We start from the raw sequence: 23814 nt of genomic DNA on the forward strand, positions 1-23814 counted from the left end.
TGTGAGACTGAACAATCCAATCTTTTAGTTATCAGTTTCATCAATAAATATACTATGTATATTTACATGTCACCATTCGTAAACAATAAAATCCAATTTCACAAATCTCCACTGAAAAATTGACGTATTCCTCTAGTCGAGCTTCTTGCACTACAACTCAGCTTATACACTAAAAGCCGGTCAGGTTCCGAGGTCCGGACAGCTGGAGTGCTAAGCAGCATCGAGTCAGCAGACGCGACGTGGACGATGGATGACCGCACATCAAAATGCTGATCCAGAAAAACAAACCAACCAACCAACAAGCTTGGAAGTTGGAACATTGAAACTGATTGTGACCGTCTTTGAACTGAACTGAACTGCAACACACTAGATAGATGTAGCCCGCGGCAATTAAGATGTCTATCGAAAGTTGTTGAATTTCATTATTCACTGCACTGCACTGTTGGGCTGCGAACGCAGCCGCACGTGCTTAATGCCTTGGTTGCTACGGTGAACGCACTCTGTCCTGTCTGTCTGTCTGTCAAATTTTGTTTATCTCTTGTTGCCTTGCGTATAAGCTTTGAGCGACCGTGGACGAAAGCATAACATTAATGTTATTTTATCTTCTTTTAATTGCAGGTGAGTTCCAGCCCGATTACGAAACAAATACTGCGACTGGTGTGTGTGTGTGTGTGGTGTCATGCCACTGAAGGTGCGTTACTTGCGTCACGGTGCGGTGCGGTGTTTTATGTGCTGCGACATAAAACGACTCGTAATGTCAAAATTAGCTGTAAGTTGAATATCTCAGATTTTGCGTAATTGTACCAAGCAGCTTTCTCTTTATGTGACTCAACTTTGCTTACTAACTACTTTTAGTCAATTTAGTGGAAAGAATTTCGACCAATTAAATCTGTCTGTCAATTAACGTTGAAGTGGACGCCCCTCGTACGTTACCGGCACCGTTTGACATAACTTTGTTTACATGTTTACGAAGAACAAGCCTCGTTAAAATATTCCACTACAATGCGGAACTGTACAGCGTAAAAAATCTTGCACAACACTTGGAATATCTAGAAATCTGGAAATGCTTTGGAAAGGCGGCAAAAAACCCTCAAGGAACCCAGAACTAGGAACCGAGAGCTGAGAAGGGATGATATTGAGGTACTTTTGGTCCAATCTTGACATCCCTAACCGGGATATAGCTAGAAAGTACGATGCCAACTGTCAAACCATGCGAAATATTCTCGCTCGAGAAGGCTATAGGACTTACAGTGACAGTAAACATCCGAATCGGCACTTGAAGCAGAATTTGGTAGCCGTGCTAGCTGCTGACGTTTTACACGCTATTTTTAAGCATGATTTTGATCCATCCAGCGTCGCATCAATCTGTTTAACTAGTTTCGTCGAAAAACCATGGAAAACCAGAATTATCTACTGCGGCTTATTTCGTTTGACTGAATCGTACGCAGCTTTAAAGTCTACAGACGGATTATAAGTTTGAAAGCTGTATTCTCGGAAACTTGTTTAATAACCGACGCAGGGCAAACATCTGATCCATCGTAAAAAGGGTAAACTTCTGATTCTGATCCATGAAACTCTCACGGAGATAAGCTTGGCACTCGCCGACAAACGGCGCTGCTAATGGCCTCAGTGAACAGAATTGGAGACCGAATACAGCACTTCAATCACTTCTCCGGTGTTTGTTCTTCCGCCCAGATCCTGATAATCCGTCGGATGATTGCTCAGCGCTTCATCTTAAAGCTTAAGTCGAGTATCATAAACTTGTATGGGTTCCGCTTGTCCCCAACAACCCAAATGAGAGTACCGGCAAGCATACGTTTTATGCGTTTCGCGCAGGGGCGGACTGGGAGCCAAAGGGCCCACCGGGCCTTTGAGATTAGGGGCCCCGTGCAACTTGACTCGACTCAGGCACGTCGAGTGTCGAGTATCGGGAGAACGGACAGCATAGCGGCTCGATGCTCGAAACAAAACAAACTCAGTCGTTATTAGGACCGAGTTATCAGCTTTTAGCGTGTGCGTCATATTAGCGGTTCACGGTACTTTAGTTTGGACGCATTTTTCTTCAACCCAATCTTCGCTACTTTGAGTTTTAGTTTTTGCAGCCACCACCACAGATGTTGTTCTATCGACAATATCCATTTCATTGGCAAAGCAGACGAACTAACTAGATTTGCTGACGATTGTGCCTGTGTGTTGCTCCTTTCATAACATCCTGTAACGACATGTTGTACAGCCCACCTGAGGGACCATCACGTTAATAAAGTCCACTGCGAGGTTAGAATGGCCATGATTTTACGGTCGATGGTAACATACGCAACTTTGAAATCAATGAAATAATTGTGCGTAGAATTCTGTATTCATGAACTTCTTGGAGGATCTGCCGCAGCGTGAATATTTGATTCTTTATTGACCGTGCTTCAGCGAACCCGGAAGAGAACTTTCCACATTCTGATAAGTGCCACTGCGCATTTTTGCCAGCAATGCAACGTTTTCCTCATCTATCACCCATTCATATTTCAAATAAGCGTATCAAATCAAATTAAGTATCAAAGTACCAAATAAGCGGATTTTATAAATGATAGGATGTCAACAGTTCAATATAGATAAGTAGCTTACTGCGTCTTCACATCAGAACAAAACAGTTCATAGTGCAGGCGATTCCCGTGCCGAGTTATAGCTATCCCTGGGATTAAACTCTTGGATTCTCCTATAAGAATTCTGCTTCTATAAGTAAGGTATTCTGTGCGAATCCTCTGCAGAATTTCTTCTCACGATTCCAATGTGAGGAATGCCCGATACTCTGCGCGAATCTTTTTGGTTCGTCCTGATAGAGCTGCGGAAAAAAGAACCCACCGTCTAAAAATGTCAGTACGAAGAGCACGTGCTCGTCAGTCCAGAGGAGAGGTTCGCCAGCAACAACACACGGAGTTTCTACAAAGCGGTCAGGTGCAAGAATTTTGCCATGCCTGTGATGTGCAATGATAGTGCTGGCAACCTGCTTACTGACAAAACGACGGTAGCAGCCAGGTGGAAGAATATTTCCAGACGCTGTTGAATAGAGAAGTAAACAGGAAGATCAGCAGGTACAGGATAAGAATTTTGAGCGACGGCCAAACTGTGGAGCCATTAACACAGGAGGAGGTCAAAAAAGCAATCAGTGAGCTGAAAAACGGTAAGGTTGCTGTAAAGGATGGTATCCTGGCTGTACTTCTAAAAACGAGGAGTGAGCAGCTGTGAACGAAACAATTCGCCACCTCATTGTCAGGAATAGAATATGGGACGAAAATAAATATCGGAGGAGTGGTTGATTGGCCTCATTTCCCATAATTTTAAAAACGGTAATCGACTTGAGAGTACAAACTATCGAGACATTACGTTGCTCAATTTTGCCTATAAGGTGCTCTCCCTATCGTGTGTGGCTGAGTCCGTTAGCTGAGTTCTTCGTCGGCGAGTTTCAAGCTGGTTTTCATGAGGGTCGCTTCACGATGGATCAGGTATTTACCCTGCGTCTAGTAACTGACGAGTTCCGGGAATACAACTTGCAGATTCATCATATTTTTATGGATTTCAAGGCGGCATACGATTCAGTAAAACGAAATGAGCTGTGACAGTTAACGCTAGGACATGGTTTTCCCACAGAACTAGTTACGTTGATTCGTGTGACGCTGGATGAGTAAAAATTATAAGTCAGAATAGCAGATGAGACCTCACGTGCTTCTTGATTTTGCGGATGACGTCGATATTACCGAAATCAAAAGTACAGCAGCGAAAGAAGCCTTTAGGTCATTTATTGAGAAATTGGGACTTACCATTAACACCGCCAAAACGAAGTACCTGGCGTGGAAATCCAAATGGTGTTGGTGTCGAAGAGGAACTGAATATATTTTGATATGCTCGTGATATGTGACAACGATGTAAGTCGCAAAATAAAACGACTAATTGCAGCTGCGAATTGGCCTTTACGGAGGCATTACATTTTGTAGCTGAAGTCCTGTAGCTTGCAAATTCGCATAAACTGATGCTCTAGAGAACACTAATCCTCTCGGTGTCCCTTTACGAACATGAATCATGGACGCTAAAAGAAGCTGATCGACGAATGCTTAAAGTTTAGCAAAATCCAAAATGGCGTGTAGCGCAGATGCATGAACCACGAGCTGTATTAAGAATGTAAATATGCTGTTATAATGAAGATAGTACAGTGTGACAGTCTGCGCTGGGATTGTCACGTGTCTAGAATGCCCGACGAAAGAGTAACCAAAATTATTTTAATCATAGAATCAAGAAGAGACCGTAGACTTCAGAGAAGACATCGCCACTGAAGTAAACTAAGTATGGAGCTTAAGCCGACAGTTCGATATTTATAAGTAGTCAAATAACTGCGGATGAAATACTAATTCTACTTTTAAATACTCAGAATTGAAGCTAGTAATATTTTCTGAGCTTGGACCCCAACAGCTCAACTTAAATGGTTTCATGAATCACGGGGCCCAGCAATTGAACATTCGTGAGTCGTAGAAAAAGTTCAATTGAAAGAGAAATTTTGGTTTAAAGTTCGGGTCCCCAACAGTCCCATTTGAAGCTGAATTTTCAATCATCAAATCGGTTGATTCGAACATTCGTGAGTCATAGAATCGAACATTCGTGAGTCATAGAAAAAGTTTAATTGAAAGAGAAACTTTGGTTTAAAGTTCGGGGCCCCAATAGTCCCATTTGATCATGGGGCCCCAGCGATCGAACATTCGTGAGTCATAGAAAAAGTTTAATTGAAAGAGAAACTTTGGTTTAAAGTTCTGGGCCCCAATAGTCCCATTTGAAGCTGAATTTTCAATCATCAAATCGGTTGATTTCATAAATCATGGGGCCCCAGCGATCGAACATTCGTGAGTCATAGAAAAAGTTTGATTGAAAGAGAAACTTTGGTTTAAAGTTCGGGGCCCCAATAGTCCCATTTGATCATGGGGCCCCAGCGATCGAACATTCGTGAGTCATAGAAAAAGTTTAATTGAAAGAGAAATTATGGTTTAAAGTTCGGGGCCCCAACAGTTGCATTTGAAGCTGAATTTTCAATCATCAAATCGGTTCATTTCATGAATCATAAGGCCCCAGCGATCGAACATTCGTGAGTCATAGAAAAAGTTTGATTGAAAGAGAAATTTTGGTTTAAAGTTCGGGGCCCCAACAGTTCCATTTGAAGCTGAGTTTTCAATCATCAAATCGGTTGATTTCATAAATCATGGGGCCCCAGCAATTGAACATTCGTGAGTCGTACAAAGAGTAACTGAAATAAAATTTTTGGAAAATCTCATTTTGTGTAACGACGAAATTTTTACTAGGGCCCACCGGGCATATGCCCGGTTGCCCGGTGGGCCAGTCCGCCCCTGGTTTCGCGTTCGCGAAAGGCTCGATACACGTCCATTTTTTGTGTTCGTAGATAGACACATGGTTTCTTCGGCAAAGTTATAGAAAATATAAAGATAAACAATTTTGCTAAAGAAATAACATTTCTATCTCTATTGAGTGCAGAGCTATTGAACATTTTCTTTATAACTTCTTTAAAAATTAGTTTTACATATTTAGCGTATGATGGTTCCATTTTACAAGAGTATATAGTTCTAAGCGATTATTGAAGGACTCAAAATACATGTTTTTGCAGAAGCTTGCAAAACTCTAGAACATTTCCTTACAAAGTTATCGCTTATTTAAGCTTTATTTTTCCTTAACTTCACGAGCCAAAAGCGATAACTTTGTAAAGGAAGGTCTTAGAGATTTGCAATCTTCTGCAAAAACATGTATCTTGAGTCCTTCAATAATCGCCTAGAACCAAATATTCTCGTAAAATGCAACCAATATAAGCTAAGTATGAAAAACTAATTTTTAAAGAATTTCCAATTTTTAAAGAATTCCCATACAAGTTTATAGTACTCGTCTTAAGCTTTAAGATGAAGCACTGATTTCATAAATGTACTTGCCTCGTTTTACTCCATAGGCTCGTGAAGCTACGGAAATTTAAAGCTTGAATATGCGATAACTCAGCAAGTAAAGGTCCAAAAGATTTGCGGTCTTCTGCAAAAATGTGTATTTTGAGAGCTTCGATAATTGCCTAGAACATTGTATTCTTGTAAAATGCAACTAACAAAAGCTAAGTATGAGAAACCAATTTTTAAACAAGTTTTAAAGAATATGCCCTAGAGTTCAGCACTCGATAAAGATAGAAATTTTATTTCTTCAGCAAAGTTGCTTGTTTTAGCAATATTTACAACTTTACCGAAGAAACTATGTCTATATGTTCTAACACAAAAAAGTTATTTTTTTATTTTTACTATAGTGAGCAATGACGAACTGTTGACAGTCCCACTGCGATCTGGAATATCCCCGGGAAAATGGAACCATAATTTATTTAATTATTTTTTCGTTCAAGGACAATCTATTGTGGTTCTTTTAAGACTAATTGCATAATAATCTGATGAAAATAAGTGGAGATAGAGCCAAAAGTGTAACTACAAGTACCATCATTTTTTTATGTCGGGACGTAAAGGTTAATCAGGACTTAATTTAGGCATGAAATTTGACTTAAATTGAACATGAAAATTGACATTTAATTTCGATTTGAAATTGGGCATGAAATTACACTTAAAAGAGGATGTTAATTTGCACTAATTGCGACCACAATTTGGTCTGGAAGTTAGACATAAATTGGACTTGAAGTAACTTTGAATTGGATTTGGGCATGAAATTAGACTCAAAAGTGGATTTTAAATTGCACTAATTGCGACCACAATTTGGTCTGGAAATTAGACATAAATTAGATTTGAAATCTGACCTAAACTGGGACTTGACTAAGGCCTGAAGTGAGACTAGAAATTTGAATTATTATTTGATTTAATTTGAACTTAATAGGACATGAAATTTAACCTAAAATGAGACTTAATCTGGACTTAAAATGGGACTTGAAATTGGGCATGAAATATAATTTACTTCGGGGGTGAAATTTGACATAAAATGACATGAGATCTGATTTAGATTTTAAATTTGAGATTGTGCAAGAAAGTAAACTTCTATCTGAACTAAAATAAATTATAAATTAAATATAAAATAAATTTGTAATTTGGCTTAAAATGGGGCTTAAATAGGACTTGAAAGTGGACTTTAATTTGAGCTGATTTGGACCTGAATTTGATCTTGAAATTAGACTTCAATTCGACCTGAAATTTGACTTAAAACGGGACGTCAATTGGATTCGAAATTGGACTTCAAATTAGGACTGAAATTGAACCTAAAATGGACTTCAATTTGGACTAATTTAAAACTAGAAATTGCCCCGGACATTGGACATAAAATTGTACTTGAAATTAGACTTAAAATTCCACTTCCGCAGGCACCCAGAGCTTGTCAGATCTCGCTTCATTTGGTCTGATATGGTCATTTGGTACCTCGATTGCTGTGCCCCTCTTTGTCTTGTTCCTTCGGGATTCGATGCGAAAACCATTTTCACAGGATTGTTGTCCGGCATTCTAGCAACATGTCCAGCCCAAAATATTCATCCATCTTAAGCCATTTTATGAATACTGTGTTTGCCTTGAAGACTCCGTTCTTTTGCGTGCCACCAAAGATGATTCATTGCTCAAAAACTTCCAGCGTCTGCAGATCTTCTCTTAGCAGTGACTATGTTTCATGCTCGTAGAACAAAATCAGTTTAATTGGCGTTTGGTTCAATGTCCCCTTTTACGGAGGCTCAGATTGTTCAACCGTAAGTGTTTGTTGATTACCACGGACTGCCTACGCAGACCATGTCGCATTCTTGCCCTCCTGCCAGCATATACTTCATTTAAGACGTATCTATCTTCAACCTAATCGCTTCTGCTTCGCATTTTAGTCTAATGCACCACCTCAAATGTTCTGTCGACAACAATTACAAAAATAAAAATTGATCGTCGCTCGTCTTATAACCACATGAAACACAAAGTTTAATAGCAGGCAGTAAAGAGCATCTCCTTGTCGAAGTCCCCTGCGAGGTTCGAAAGGGTCCGACAATCCACCCGAAATTTTCACTGAATTCCATCCATCGTAGCCATAACAAGCCCACACAAGTAACAATTTGGGTTTTATTACACTCTTATGATGGCATTTAAGACCAAAATTGTTCATGAAAACCGCCATAAGAGTACAATAAAACTCACATTGTTGCTTGGGCAGTAAGCTTCCCCGGAAAGCCGTGTCCGTCCGTTCCATAGCTCTTCTAGGTTTACACTATCATTTGCGGGTTTGAAATCAATGAACGGGGTATGCGACTATCTGATATAACCGGCGGTAGTTTAGTGAGTAAAACATTCGGGTACCAACGGAAAGAGCGTGGGCGCGAGCCTCACCTGCCATTGCACAACCCAACATATTTTTGGTCTATATCGAAATTTTCCTGTTCATCCAATTAATCATATTTCGCCACTTTCTCCGTTTCCAAAATAGTTTACGTCATGGCCGCGTATAGAGTCTTATACGAATAATTAATTAAATATCCTTGTAGTATCAAAATTAGGCAGCAACATTGAGGTTTTTTTAATCATTCAAATATTCAACGAACAGTTTAAATTTTTCTAAAAGAACTATAGCAGAAAGAATAAGAACTAATTCTGTTGAACTCCAAATGAAAGCTACATACCAAAACATAATTATTACGGGCGAGTTTGTATTCCGAAAATTTGATCGATTTTTTAACAACCTGTCCGATTATTTGTCACATGTTCCCCTATCAATCCCTATCAAACAATGCTTAGGCTTACTCTGATAGCTGCATCTTAACATAACAGTAGAGAAGAAATACTTTCATTCATTTAACCAGAATTGCCAGTCTAAGTCAAATCGGCCAATCTGATAGTGTAGACTAGCCTCAAGAGAGGTAAGTCCTAATGCTTGCAGTCTATCAAGCCGCATAGAGTAACTGTTTATCTTCGAGGGTCATTACAAAAAAAACTTTCCGAAATCTCGACTGCCGTCGATGTCGAAATTTCACGGCTCCACTCCCCGAACCGTACTTGAGAAAGCACTCATTTCTCGTCGAGTGTCCTTCACTGCACACTTCTCATTCGGGGTTTTCCATGATTGCGGACGGCTCGCGACGAAGGTTGTGAAAACATTCTCCACCTACTGTATCATCTACTAGTGCAGAAGACATCGTCGTCCCATGTTCAAGGTCCCGCCGGAGTCTCGCAGATCGACGACAATGACTGTAAAAGGATATAACCATTTCGAGGATTTTTTGTTTAAGTGTGCAAAGCACACACGTTGCAGCGAAAACCGGTCCACAACATTCGCTAGCAGATTCGACCGCAGAATCACCACCGCAAAACCAAAATGAACCGGGCCCAGCATGGTCCGCGACCGAATGGCGAAAAAACGGCAATTGTGCAATTTTTCCACCCAACCGAATGCGGCATTTTATGTTTGGCTCTTTTCCTCTCCTGCAGCCGCAGGCTGCCAGCCAGTCCTGTTGCAAATTCGCACGGTACGACGTCACATTTAATGTGAATCCCAAACGCTTCGGGTTACTACGATGTTGTTGTTGTTCGACATTCAACAGGAAGTTGGAACAACTATACAACCATAACAACAACAACATTCATAAGAGCTCCACCGCTCCGATAACAAGCGATGAAGCAATCGAAACGCAAAACGAAGAAGACGATCGATCGATCGATCGATCAGTAACTGACTAAACTAAATGGCACACACAGCGTAAGTAGCGCAAAGTGGGGGCTGACTGACTGAGGGCGGGCGTTGAAGAGAAATTGAGTGAAAGTTTTCAACTTGAAGTGAGCAGCCAGCAGCGAGTCAGTTCGGTGGAGTTGAGCAGAATGATAATGTTGTAGGATGGGAAAACGGAACGGCAGAAAAAAAAACACAACAAGAAACAACTTCGAAATGCAAGTGTATGAGTGTGTACGTGTATGTATGCGCGGAAAATCCATCCATAGAACTTTCACAATAAGTGAAGTGCGGTGACGATGGAATCGTATGAGTTTTCCTATATGTAAGCAATTTTCTGAACTGAAATTCTTGTGCAAGTAAACTATTCTTGATTGCTGTTGAAGCATTTCTAAGAAGTTTTGTGCGTTAATTTAGTACTCTGTTCATAGACCAACCTCATGTTTTTGTCTTGACCTTTTATAATGAGATTAGGCATTTTTTATAACGGTAGTTTTTACAACCGATGGAGGGAACGGTACAAGAAAGTAATGAAACAGAGGTGTTCATAGTACCAAACTGAGTGGGACAAGACGTGAAGTGGAAGGATAGGGAAAATTAGATAAAGGAGAGTCATTGAAGTAACGCTTAATTAATATGTGTACCATTCCTCTTTGCCCAAGCTGGGCCAATTATAACCAATTATAACCGAATTCGAACTCAATTTCTTTCGGGCCTTGTGGATCACAGATATAGGTAAACCTTTGAACCACAGCAGGCTGGATAAAAAGGAGACTCCACAACCACTTATTAAGACGTGCGACGTATTTTAAAGTCCACCAACATTAGCGGGTTGAGTTAATTTTGGACACAAACTGTAGCTCTTTATCTGTTGTAGTCAAACCACAGACTGAGAGGTTCAATCTTCTGCCGTTTTACTGCCGAGACGGCCAAAACGGGTGGGACGTTAAAAAGTAGCCTTAAAATAACACCAAAATAACGGAAAATGTTTCAAAAACGTTCCGAAAATGACACGAAATGTTTCAAGAGATAATGCAATAATAAAACTGCAAAACTAAACAAAAGTAAACATAAAAAAGCACAAAAAAGTAAAACAAAATTGACAGAGAAACCAAAAATGTCACAAAACTGGCCCGGAAAGACATAAAAAATATGGAAAAATAGCACAAATTGTGTAAGAAACAATGACACAAATGAAATATAATGCAAAGTGATCTTACAAAAATAAAAAAATAACAGAAAAATGATTAAAATACGGTACATAAAATGCAAGCCCAATTAACAATTCTAAAGCCACTTGGTTTTACTTGAATTTTATAAAGGTTTTATTGCGGCATCAATCATTACCTCTGGATTCCAAGAGGATACGAGTCCAACCACACTTATAGCTAACTAGAAAACCATAATAAAACTGTTAATAAAGCAAATCTATTGTGGTTGCTTATATTACCACGTTAAAACTTGTTGGCTGCACCACGTCTCTTAGAAACGTGCCATAAGTGTGGCGTAGCAATACAAAAGGCGCACTAATCAAAATTGATCTTATCGCGGTTACTTGTCAAACCGCAATAAATCTGTTAGTTTTATAGAGCTATTAAAACGGTAACACCCTGAACAAACAGTTTTTTTGCTGCTATTAAGAAGAATACCAACATTCAAAACCAAAATCATGTTTTTATGCGAAGCCATATTGCCATATCCTAGTATTTTGTTTTAGCTCGCAAACACAATTCATCAAAGAAAGGTGTTTTGCAGAAAGAAAGTTATTATCAATCGGTTTTCCGGTCAGAGGAAGCAACTGCAATGATTTTGCTAAAAATTGAGATTGACTAACTGAATATTTTCAATTTCTTAAAACAATCAGTTTTCGAAAACTGCAAAATTTCAGTGGCGCGCTGATTTTATCGACCTATCATATCAATATGCACGATAAAATTAAATGCGCACATGCTGCAAACCAACGAAATTGCTTAAAATTTAATAAATATTCTCTGGGATATTTTATGCTGATCTCTATAAACCAAAACCAGATATTTTCAAGTTGACAAACCTAGTGAACGAATTTAGCTTTTGCCAGAAAAGCGAAAAGCGAAAAGCTTTTTTAAATTACGGCGATGTCTGTCAAGCAGCGAAAGCTTAACTGGTTTTATTGCTGCTTTCAGCAGAGCGTGATACGACTACTTGAGCTTATAACCTGATTCTTATAGCGGTTATGAAAACATTCTGAGAAGTGGGCCACTTGATCAGAAAGCAGTTTTATAGCGGTCATCAGAAAGTTCTGATGGAGCTCATAGTTTTATTAGCGGTTTTATGAAATTGGTCATGAAAACCACTATACGAACGTAGTAAAACTTGGAATTGTTACTTAGGAGAAATATTATATCGCAATAATGAAACAACACTAGAAATAAAAAGATTCAAAAAAGAATGCCCAAAGGCAGAACAATATGAAAAGAAGAACACAAATAAAACCAGAAAATGACACTGAAAAATCACCTTAACTGGCACAGAAATGAAAAATGACACAGAAATGACACAAAAATGGCACAAAATGCTACGAAATAATACAGAAATAAACCAATAATGAAACGGGAAAAGGAATAAAACACAAAAAAAACGAAAGAGTATATTGTAGTCGGTTTATTCGCGAATTTTAGAATTAACGCAACTATTTTTACGCAAATTTCGACATTTATGCGGCTTTGATTTACGCGAAAGGTAAACCCTGCGTAAATGATATAAAAATGGTTTCAAAAAGATAGAAAAATAACCGGAAAAAGATATAAAACTGACACTGAAAACTGACACAAAAAAAAAGAAATAAAAATACTCGAAAAAAAAATTCATCAATTTCTGAGATGACCCTTTTCTGGAAAATCGAATTTTACCTTTTAAAATGCTTTTTTTTCAGTCTAGAAATAATTTTAATTTTTTAGTATTTTTTTAAAGAAAATTCAGAAGATTTTCTAAAAGTTACTCATAGATCATTTTCTTGTAGGTCCTATAATTTTCGAGTTACATTTTTTTTAATAAAAAAGAGAAAAAATTTAAGCCCTTTCCAAAAGTTAGTCTAGACCAATTTTCGAAAAACTAAGTAGGTATGCAAAGTTGTTTATTTACATGAACTGTTTACACACACAAAGTGTCATAAAATTCTGAGAGGGTCATGCCAACCTCTGGTCGAGTTAGCGTAAAATCCGTCTAAGGAGACACAAAAAAACCGAAGAAGCACAAAAACTAACAAGCACAGAAATAACAAAATGGTATAAAACGTAACAAAATATAAGAGAAATGAATGATGACAGCTGAAAATTGAAGAAATGACAGGAAAATCATTCTAAAATGCTTCAAAAATGACACAAAACGATACATGAAATAATACAATAATAAGGTTATCTATTTATATAAGAGGCTTACGTCTGTACCGAAAACCAGGTCTCTGACAGGACGTCATAAGAGGCTTATCGGTCTCTACAAACAGGTCCCTGAAAGGACGTCATGCTTTCGTAGGAATGGGTTGTATTCTCAGTCGCCTCTCCTCGATTCGACTGCTCGACTCAGCTGCTTGATTGGACAGATAGACTTGACTGCTTGACTGAACAGCTCGAGTGGATTACGCGACTTAATTACTCGATTCGACTGCTTGACATATTTGCTTGACTTACTACTCGACCCGACTGCTCGACTTAACTGCACGATTGAACAGCTCGACTGGACTGTTCGATTCTACTGCTTGACTGGACAGCATGATTCATCTGCTCGACTAGACTGCTCGACTCATCTGTTCCATTCGGCGCTCGACTCAATTGCTCGATTCAACTGCTTTATTCCACTATTCGACTCGATTGGACTATTCGAATCAGCTGCTCGACTCAACTGCTCAATCCGATTGCTTGATTCAACTGCTCGACTAGACTTCTCGATTTGATTGCTCGACTCAACTGTCACTGGACTGCTCGACTTAGCTACTCTACCCGACTGTTCGACTCAACTGCTTGAATTAACTGTTTGATTCGACAGCTCGACTTAACTGCTCGACTGGACTACTCGACTGAACTGCTCGACTCAACTGTTCGACTTAACTGCCCAAATGAACCGCTTGACCCGACTGCTCGACTAGACTGCTTGACTAAACTGTTCGATTCAACTGCTCGACTGGACTTGGACTCGACTGCTCGGTTCAACCGCCCAACTCGACTGCTCGACTCAACGGCTCGGCTGGACTGCTTGACTGAACAGCTTGATTTAACTGCTCGACTAGACTGCTCGATTTGACTGTTCGACTCGACTGCTCGACCCAACTGCTTGACTCGATTGCTTGATTCGACTGCTCGACTCGCCTGCTCAACTCGATTGCTTGTCGCGATATCATATGGTCAGTGTTAAATCAGACCAAGTCGGTGTTAAATCGGACCAAGTCGCAAAATTTAAAAAAAAATGAGTTAATGATAGCAAACGATCAATAATTTTCTAAGCAACATTTTACTCTAATCAGACTACATAAATGTTACAAACAGCCAGATGTCTTTATTTAGTTAAATAAAATCCAATACAACCATAAAAAAATTGTTTCAAATTCCGGCTATGACTCTTTTATGTACAATATCTTTGAGCTATATTATGCAATATAAGAACTCAAAGAACTAATACAAAGATTAAACGTGTTCGCATATACTGGCCAAAGGAATGTATCCGCAGATTTCTGAATTCTGAAAAGACATTTATATTTTCCGGATCGTAAGAATCGGGCTCAACTAGTAATATGATAAAAGCAAAGAAAAGAAAAAATACGTAAAGGACCCAAATGGTATCAAAAAACCAAAATGATTTATAATCGTAATTTCTTGATCAAAATGTGCACACAATCTAATATCTAACGAGCCTTGTCTGTAACCAAAACCAGGTCTCCGAAAGGAAAGAAAGAAAGAATCGCAGCTCGCTCCGTACAGGGACTGCAACCTAATGGCCGAAGCACAAATGGCCGAATTTCAACAACAGTCACAGAAGGCCGAATCATAAAAGGACGAATTTTTCGGAATGCCTAAATAAGGCTATTGAAAAACATTTTGAAAGTTTTTGTCAGCTTGAAAAATCTGAGGGCCAAAAAATAATTTGTAGGATAGGAGTTAAACTTTTTTTATAAAATCAATTGTATGTGGGCTCTACAGCCTGAAAAACTCGAAAAATGCATGTACGAGGTGAGTTAACGCTTCTAGCACGAAATAGAAATGGAAGTTCAAACAGTGGAATTTCCGAAACTCGGCCAAAAAAATTTTCTTTCGTTTTTATCTTTTTGTTCGTAGATTTTTGCATGGAAAATAACAACGTATTTATTAAAAGCAAGAATAGATTTGGTTTTCACGATTAAACTTAAAATAAAAATTCTTTGATTTTAAGTCACCGCAAAATCACTATCTTCAGGTTTAGTTCAACTAAACCTGAAGATTAAAATAAAAATGCCTAAAATCCATATTTTTTAGCTGGATTAAAAAATTCTCTGTTTTTTCGTCCCCTCCCCTTCAGTGGCCCAACACCTGAGGGACAAAAACTTTTTAAAATATTTGTCATGGCCTAACTATATATTGAAAACAAGAATTGGCAAGTAGCTAACCAATAACTTTAATCAAACATAAAACAAAATAAGCTACACAATTATTTACTATATGTATAGATGATTGATAGTTCTTTGTTCCCCTAAGCCCAAATGAACTTCGTTCATAATAAGGTGCGAGCAGAGCTGCCATTTTGAAATCTGTTTCCAGTTTAAAAATCTGTGAAAATCTGTAAAACTATCGACAAAAATCTGTTACTAAATCTGTATTACATAATTATGCTCCCATGAAATTAGCATTTTAATGTTTTTGAACATAAGGATTTATTCAATATCATCCACACGCTTCGTAAATTCTGATTTTGATGTGCAGTAGTTTCGGATTTGTAACTTTACCTCCCGATTTTTTTGTGCCATTTCGCTTCCAGTGATAAAATTGATAGACCTTTCTTCAACATGTAGCATATCTGTGAAAATCTGTGATTTTCAAAAATATCTGTTTTTGCAGGTTGAAGGGCGTGAATATTTTTGGCCGAATATAATGACGTTCGGCCATTTGTGTTTCGGTCATTTGTGATTCGGCCATTGCACAGTGGTCCAGCAGCGAAAATTACGTGAAAAGTTTTTTGTGGTTCAAAATAGCTCCCCACAGTATCCAGCAAAGTTGTTCAACTCTAAAAGGCAATTAATGTGAAATCAACGACTAAGTTCCAGTTCGACATGTAACCTCATAATATATAATAACTTTTTATTGAAAAGAGATAGAAGGATCATTTCTTCGACAAAGTTGTAGCTAAAGATTATATAAGTAACCTTGTCAAAGACATAGTAGGCGTATGTTTTATAGTTTCCATGTCACAGAGTGTTTTATATAAAGACCTCTCAAAAATCACTTTTTCGCTAATTACTTTACATTTACAATGGTTTTATTGCATAATAATGTTTTACAAAGTTGTTTCTCTTATCAAAAGACATTGTTCAATTGTACGATAAATTTCTTTTGTACTATTGGTTTGGCTCTAATCGTCTTCAAGAAGATATTAGAAAATGCTGCATAGTAGAAAATGTCCAAACATGAAATAATTTAACTGAAATTACTCAAGTTAGAGATAAAACCAGTTTTTTATTTTCGCATATATTTGAAATAAAATTTAAAGCTTTCAGAAACAACAAAGTTTGATTGTCTGGACCACTGTGCATTGTTAGGTAATCCCACCTTCCCTCTTAATATACTTTGGTTACCTACAAGGATACCTAACTGGTGGCGAGATCCCTAAATGCTTACCTAAATGCCAAATAAATTGAACTGTTAGCTGGTTGGCACTTTCATTCTGTAAACGTTATATGTTCGCAACATACAACTGCTTTTACTCTTAAGCACAGGCAACGTATTAAAGCAAGCGTTAAAGGAAGATTTACAAAATAAAGTGAAATGTCCGGGATACTGTTCGAGGATATCTTCAATGTTAAAGATATCGACCCAGAAGGGAAGAAGTTCGATCGTGTCAATAGATTACATTGCGAGTCCGAATCGTTCAAAATGGATATGATACTAGACATCAACTCGTGGCTGTATCCGATGGAGCTTGGCGACAAATTTCGGTTGGTTTTGGCCACGACGTTACACGAGGATGGAACACCAGCCAGTATGGAGTACAACGCAGCCGAAATTGAGGGTTCGCGTGCGGACAGTTTTGAGTACGTGATGTTCGGCAAGGTGTACCGGATCGAAGGTGACGACGGTCAGTTCGAGTCGGCCAGCCGGCTGTCTGCCTACGTTTCGTTCGGTGGTTTGCTAATGCGACTGCAGGGCGACGCAAACAATCTACACGGGTTTGAGATTGACCAGCACATGTATCTGCTGATGAAAAAACTAGCCTTCTAGAAAGTAATTTGCATAGAATTAGGAAACGATTTATAAATAAACAAAGGAAGTAATCCCAGTACAGTCTTTATATATTTATACAAAGTAGAAACGAATTAATATACCACTTAAACTATAGCTGGCTGCGAGCACCTCATGAAGACTGTCATCCGAAGACTCAAATGGACGCACAGTCTGCGATGGCTAATTTGTAGTTGTGTTAGGAAAAAAACTGTACAATAGCACAGTGGAAAACCCACCAACAGCAGCAAAAAATCGCGTGTGCGCAAAGGGTTTCAAGTAAGGCGTATAAGTGCGTAGCAATCAGAGTACTTGTAATCATTTACCTATTAAATACGATATAATGACGGTTTTAAAAACAAAATCAAAAATCCTTGACAACATATAAAAGCCACCGAAAGCGTCAACTGCGATTTCCAGAACCAGAAATGCTCGAACTGTTACTAACGGCCGTTTGATTACGAGCTTACCCTCCGCGTCAGGCGACTTTTCAGCTGTATTTGCATAACCTTCCCGATCAATGTCACGCGGAGTGTAGCGACGACGTGATTGTAATCAATAATAATTAATTACCGACAAGTCGTGCACAGACGATGTGCTCTCCCTGGCCTCATCTCGTGCGAACCATCATCATCTCACCGGGTGCCGCCGCCGGAGTGCAGGTCTCTAGGTCTAGCTCCGTTGCTTGCTAGCTAGCTGATCAGCCAGCCAGCCAGTCAGTAGTTCGTCCCTGACTGACAGCCAACAACGTGCAACTATTCACCGGCACAACCAAACAATGTCCTTGAATGGCTTACTCGTAGAGTAGAGTCAGCCGGTTTTTATGATTGCTCATTAAATCTACGTCCTCCAGTGAAAACCAGTAACCACTATAAAATTTACATTTTTTTAATTTCGATAATAGAAGAATTGAAATAGGTACAAGCCGAACGATAAAATCTCTGTTTGCCTATTTCCTCCGGTCCGAAAGTAATCTAAATGATTCAAAGCAACCAAGAAAAGTTAATCCTATTCTACAAGACCAATCTAAGCGGGGCACCCGGAGTCGATCGAGTTTCGTCAAAAGAACTACCCAACGAACCAACCAACTAAGCAAATGGAAGAAAAAAAGAAACGAGGTCACGATGCGCCGCAATCCACAAGGGGAACACAGCGATAAATCTTGACGGTTGCTGGTTGCTGCTGCTGCTGCCAATGGCCAATGCCTGGCCTGGTATATAAATATGTATTAACAACCGACGAACGACCACTCTCTCAGCTCATTGCTGCTCTGCCCTGCGCTGGGAAGAAGCAAAGAAAGGCGACTCAGAAGAACATCATCGGAACGAGAACGTCGGTCGTCGTCAATGATGTTGCGCGGGTGGAAACTGTGCTGAGGTCCGTTTCGTTCCGTCCGAACCAGGACCGGTTTGCCGGGGCTCCGTTCTCCTTCCTTTCCTTTGTAGTGTAAAAGCTAGCTTAGCACTACTTCATTCGTTCGCTCGGTCGATATGGCATCGAACTTTTCGGACTCTCTGCTGGTTGGTCGATTTATCCCGGTTTTAGGTTCGGTACTTTCGCCGGTGTGTAAGATATGCTTTTGTTTTTAATTACATACCTTATTTTCCCAAGATGACGACGACGACGTGAGCTCCGCGATGTAGGTACCTAGCAGGGTGACTCCGGCCAGCCACGAAGTGGCTCCGGTCGGGGAGGGCTTTCTACACAATTATCATCAATCAATCTTCGACTGTTGAAGATCATCAAAATTTGAACAATTTTTTTTTCAAGCAGAAATCTATTGGAGAGAAAGCTGGTGCTGGTGCTGGCACCGGCACCGGCACCGGATTGCATAACTTTTCGATTCAAAGAAAGCAAAGCAAAGGTAATTGAACGGAGGATATTTTTCCTTCAGTCTTTTTACCCTCGCCTCCGTTCGGTGCCTTTAATGGTGTGATTAACTTTTGCGCTTGTTTTGTTTTCTTGCTCGGGTGCTTTTCCTCCCCGATGAATTTCACGATTTTTTCCTTCTTCTTTCTTTACTTCACTCCGTTTCATTTTCCTTCCTTTAGGGTCAAGTTACTCCGAGCTTGTTGCAGCTTGCGGGCAAGCAAGCAACCAGGCAAGCAGGCAAGAAGAATTTCTTGATTCGATTCAAACGAGAATAACAGGAAAAGTGGAACGATCAGGAATGTTAATTGTTTCTATTTGATTCAGGTTGAGATACGGTCCGGTCGGTCGCTATCGGAATCGGAATCGGTACGGTTCGGAATCATCGAGGCATTGCAGTGGAGGAAACTGGTTCGGAGGGACGGAATTCGATCACGAAAGTGAATTCGAACAACACGTGTAGAAAGTGCAATGCACTGTGTAATGAATGATGCTATTAATGAGTGTTTGAGGAATATTTTCGTCATCTGCTGTGCCCTGTTCGATTATTATTCGTAGTACAGACAATCCAAAAATAATTAACTCATTAAATAAGTTGAATATTGGGATTGTTAGCAGTAAAACGTTCATGTTTTTTAGCTAATTGGATTGACAGTGAAATTAGTTTATCTCAATATTATATATATACATTTCTATTACATCATTAATAATACTCTACTATGAATCGTGCATGAAAGCAAATTCTCGGATATTTTTACAAAACAACGTATCTGCCGATGGAAACAAATCTTCAAAACTAGCTGCTGATTAAACTGATTAAATCACATTAAACTTGAAAATTTTAATTAAGCTACTCAAACTCGCATTACCTGCAATAGAAAAACGCTGAGGTATAGCAAGTCGGATGATATTTCTTGTGGATACGTCCTATCCGTGAATTTCTGAACAATCTAATTTTAGGAGCCAAACCGAATGGCAATTTTCTGGTGATACATTAGCAAGCATAATCATTTACTAATTTACATGCATTTCATTATTTCGTTGAAGAGAAAGGTGGATAATCAGAATGCCATATTGCTTCCTTGTGGGACTCCTGAACTGGATCGGTATAAATAACGTCAATTTGTGTATTCTGCTTTATTTGCGAAATCCAAGGAAAAGTAAATTTTCGTTAGTACGATCTATCATGAATCCACATGAGAAAGAAGGACGTGAAATGCAATTCTTTTATAGTATAGTGATAGATATATATAGATAGTATAGTGAACATAATCTACGATAGAACGAAGTTACAGTAGCCAATACACATTCCAATCCATATCCAGTCCAATACCAACTAAACTGCAATGCAAATTCAGTCTAAATTGAATGCAAATCCAATCCCAATCCCATTGATATCCAAATTAAGCTGAATAAAATCCCAGTAAAATCTTTTCTAAATCAAATCAAAATTCAAAACAAATCCATTCCAAATTTAACCCAGATGCAATATAAATGTAATCAAAAATTCACTGGAGATCGATTGCTTTTGCTCCATAATTTTTCACATCGATGAACAACATGTGGTGTTCATGGAAAATTTTGAATTCACAACGCTTCTGAATCTACCCAAAAACTTTTTTTTTGTGTTTTTGCAGACGCGCAGAAAAATGGCCAATCGAGTAACGCACATGTTTTCAAAATTTGCTAATAAATGACTGTAAACCATAAGCGGGTAAAACCTATCCAAGTTTTGTTAGATGATCGAATTCGTATAGAAGGCATTGTCTCGTGAACATTGATTTTTAGTAACATTTTTTGATTTTCGGGTTGGGTAAGTTTTTAGCCCTTGAACCGTATCCCGCTGATGGGGCTGCCATCTTAAATGTGAACGGGAGCCACTGTTCTCCTCTTCCTTGGCCACGTACGACAACCAAAGCTGCGTACTCCAGCCGGCACCACAGATTTGTACATTTTGCACATTTGCACATACATAAATTAGTAGTTCAATTTGAAGCTAAGCTTCGTGTCCAATTTAAATCACATTTCAAGTTCAACTTAAATCAATATCAAGAACAAATTCGAGTCCGAATTTAGAATAAATTAGCCCAAATTGAAGTCCACTTTAAAGTTTAGTTTCACGATCAAATTCAGGTCTGAAATGTCCTATTTGAAGATCAATTTACGTCAAAGTTTAAGTCCAATGTCAAGTCTAATTGCAAATTCAGATAAAGTCCTTTTCAAAATCAAATTTTAAATCAAATTTCAAGTCGACTTTGAGGACCAAATTCAGGTCCAAATTAGTTCAAATTGAAGTCCATGTTTAATTTCAAGTCTAATAATAAAGCCAAATTAAGTCTTATATCACGTTCAATTTCTAAAATAAATTCAGGCCTAAATTGTCCAAATTGATGTCCAATTTTAAGTCTAATTTCAAGGCCAGTTTAAGTACCATTTCAAGATCCAGTTCAGGTCCAAATTAGTTGAAATGAAAGTCCAATTTGATGGCCGATTGGAAATCTAATTTCAAATCCAATTTTGAGTCCAATTTAAGTTCCACTTTAAATTAAATTTCGAGTTTTATTTAGGTCCAATTTCAAGACTAAACTCATGTCCAAAATATTGCGAATTGAAGTCGAACTTCAAGTCCAATTTCAATTTAATTTCATGTTCAAATTTAGGTTTAAATTATTCCAATTTGAAGTCTAATTTCAAGTCTAGTTTCAAGCCGATTTAAGTCTCACTTAGGGTCAAATCTTATGTCCAAATTAAGTTCCATTTAAAGCTAAATTTCAAATCCTATTTAAGAGCAATTTCAAGACCAAATTCAGGTCCAAATTGAAACCTATTTTTAAATTAGATTTCATATCCAATGTCCCTGCCCGCCTAGTTAGCTCCGAGGTACGATGCTGGACCAACAAGCCAGTCGTCGTTTGTTCGAGTCTCGACTGGGCGGTGCTGCTTGTAGAGTCAAAGCATCTTTGCACTAGCCCCGTAATTTTCCTGTACTCTAATAACCGGTTGCGAAGTCCGTCGATAAAGAAGAAGCAGGTTCTTAAGGACGTTTATGTCTATGGCTTTGCTTTTTTTCATATCCAATTTTCAAGTTTTATTTTCAAGTTCAATTTTAAATCAAATTTCAAATCCAATTTAAGTTTCATTTTAAGTCAAATTTCAAGGCCGATTTAAGTCTAATTTCAAGACTAAACTCATAACCAAATTATTCCAGATTGAAGTTCAATTTCAAGTACAATTCCATATGTATATCAAGTACAATTTCAAGTCTAAATTACATACCAGTTTTAATCAAATTTCAAGTCCAATTTCAGTTCAATTTTATGACCAAATTCAGTTCCAAATTAGTCCAAATTATAGTCTAATTCCAAGTCCAGTTTCAAGTTCAATTTAAGTTTCCTTTAAGCCCAAATTTCAAGTCCAACTTAATGTCAAATTTCAAATGCAATTTAAAGACCAAATTCAAGTCCAAACTAGGGTAGACGCACCATTAGTGGTGGTAGTACCAGTAGTGGTGGAAACTTGAATTATTCCATTATTTTTGCATATTTTGGTACAAGTTTGATAAGTATCGAACTACCAGTAACAGTATTATTTGATAAGTATCTAACTTGTACCAAAATCTGCAAAAATAATGGAATAATTCGAGTTTCCACCACTACTGGTACTACCACCACTAATGGTGCGTTTACCCTAGTTTAAATTGAAGTCCACTTTTAAGTTCAATTTATCGTCCAAATTGTTTAACCTGAAGTCCAATTTTGAGTCAAGTTGGAAAGCCAATGTTAGTCCAATTAAAGTTTATTTTTAAATCAAATTTTAAGTCAAATTTCCAATACAATTTCAAGACCAAATTCAGGTCCAAATTAATTCACATTAAAGGCCAAATTTAAATTCAATTTCAAGCACAATATTAAGTCTAATTTCAAGTTCAAATGAAGTTCTTTTGAAATCAAATTTGAAGCCAAATTTCAAGTTCTAATTAGTCCAGTTTAAAGTCACATTTCAAGTCCAATTCAAGTTCAATTTCGAGACCAAATTCAGATCTAAATTAGTCCAAGCTGAAGTCCACGTTTAGCTCAATTTCAAGACCAAATTTGGGTCCAAATGGTTCAATTTGAAGTCCAATTTAAGTCAAATTTAAAGTTCGATGTCAAGCCTAATTAGAAGTTCAATTTCAAAACCAAATTCAGATCTAAATTAGTCCAAATTGAAGTCTGAACTAAGTCCAATTTTGCATCCAATGTCAAGGCCACATTCAAATCCAAAGTAGTCCGGATTGCAGTCCAAGTATAATTTTAAGTCCAAGTTATATATCAAGTGAAATTTCCAGATAAAATTCAGGTCTGAATTGTCCTGTCTGATTTCAAGGCAAATTTAAATCCAATTTCATGTAGACTAATGCGGCCATAATTAATATTTTTTGAAACGATGGTTCTACAATTGAAGGGACGGTAGGGGAAAGAAATGAAAATTTTTTAGTGAAGGAGGGTAAAGAGCGGAAAGGTGATGAGGGGGGGGGGGGGGGGGTTGGTAGCTACACTTAACAAGCAGTCGTTTTGACTCCTACCTTTTGTCCACTACCTTTTGTCCAATGCTTAAAAATAACGCCTTACTTGAAACCCTTTGCGCACACGCGATTTTTTGCTGCTGTTGGTGGGTTTTCACTGTGCTATTGTAGAGTTTTTTTCCTAACACAACTACAAATTAGCAATCACAGACTGTGCGTCCCTTTGACAGAGTCTTCGGATGACAGTCTTCATGAGGTGCTCGCAGCCAGCTTTAGTGTAAGTGGTATATTTATTTGTTTCTACTT

General features: G+C 38.3%; 2 protein-coding genes across 2 annotated transcripts in view; both read left to right on the top strand.

Annotated features, from left to right (window-relative positions):
• The window catches only part of LOC128737786 (uncharacterized), a 146169-nt gene that overhangs the window by 31357 nt on the left and 90998 nt on the right, over window positions 1-23814 (top strand). The gene's annotated exons all lie outside the window — the stretch shown is intronic.
• Window positions 16683-17135, top strand: LOC128737787 (DNA-directed RNA polymerases I, II, and III subunit RPABC3-like). The gene has a single exon (XM_053832494.1). The coding sequence runs from the start codon at window positions 16683-16685 to the stop codon at window positions 17133-17135; it is 453 nt and encodes a 150-aa protein (XP_053688469.1).

This window comes from Sabethes cyaneus, chromosome 2 (assembly GCF_943734655.1).
Source record: "Sabethes cyaneus chromosome 2, idSabCyanKW18_F2, whole genome shotgun sequence".
Classification (NCBI taxonomy): Eukaryota; Metazoa; Arthropoda; class Insecta; order Diptera; family Culicidae; genus Sabethes; species Sabethes cyaneus.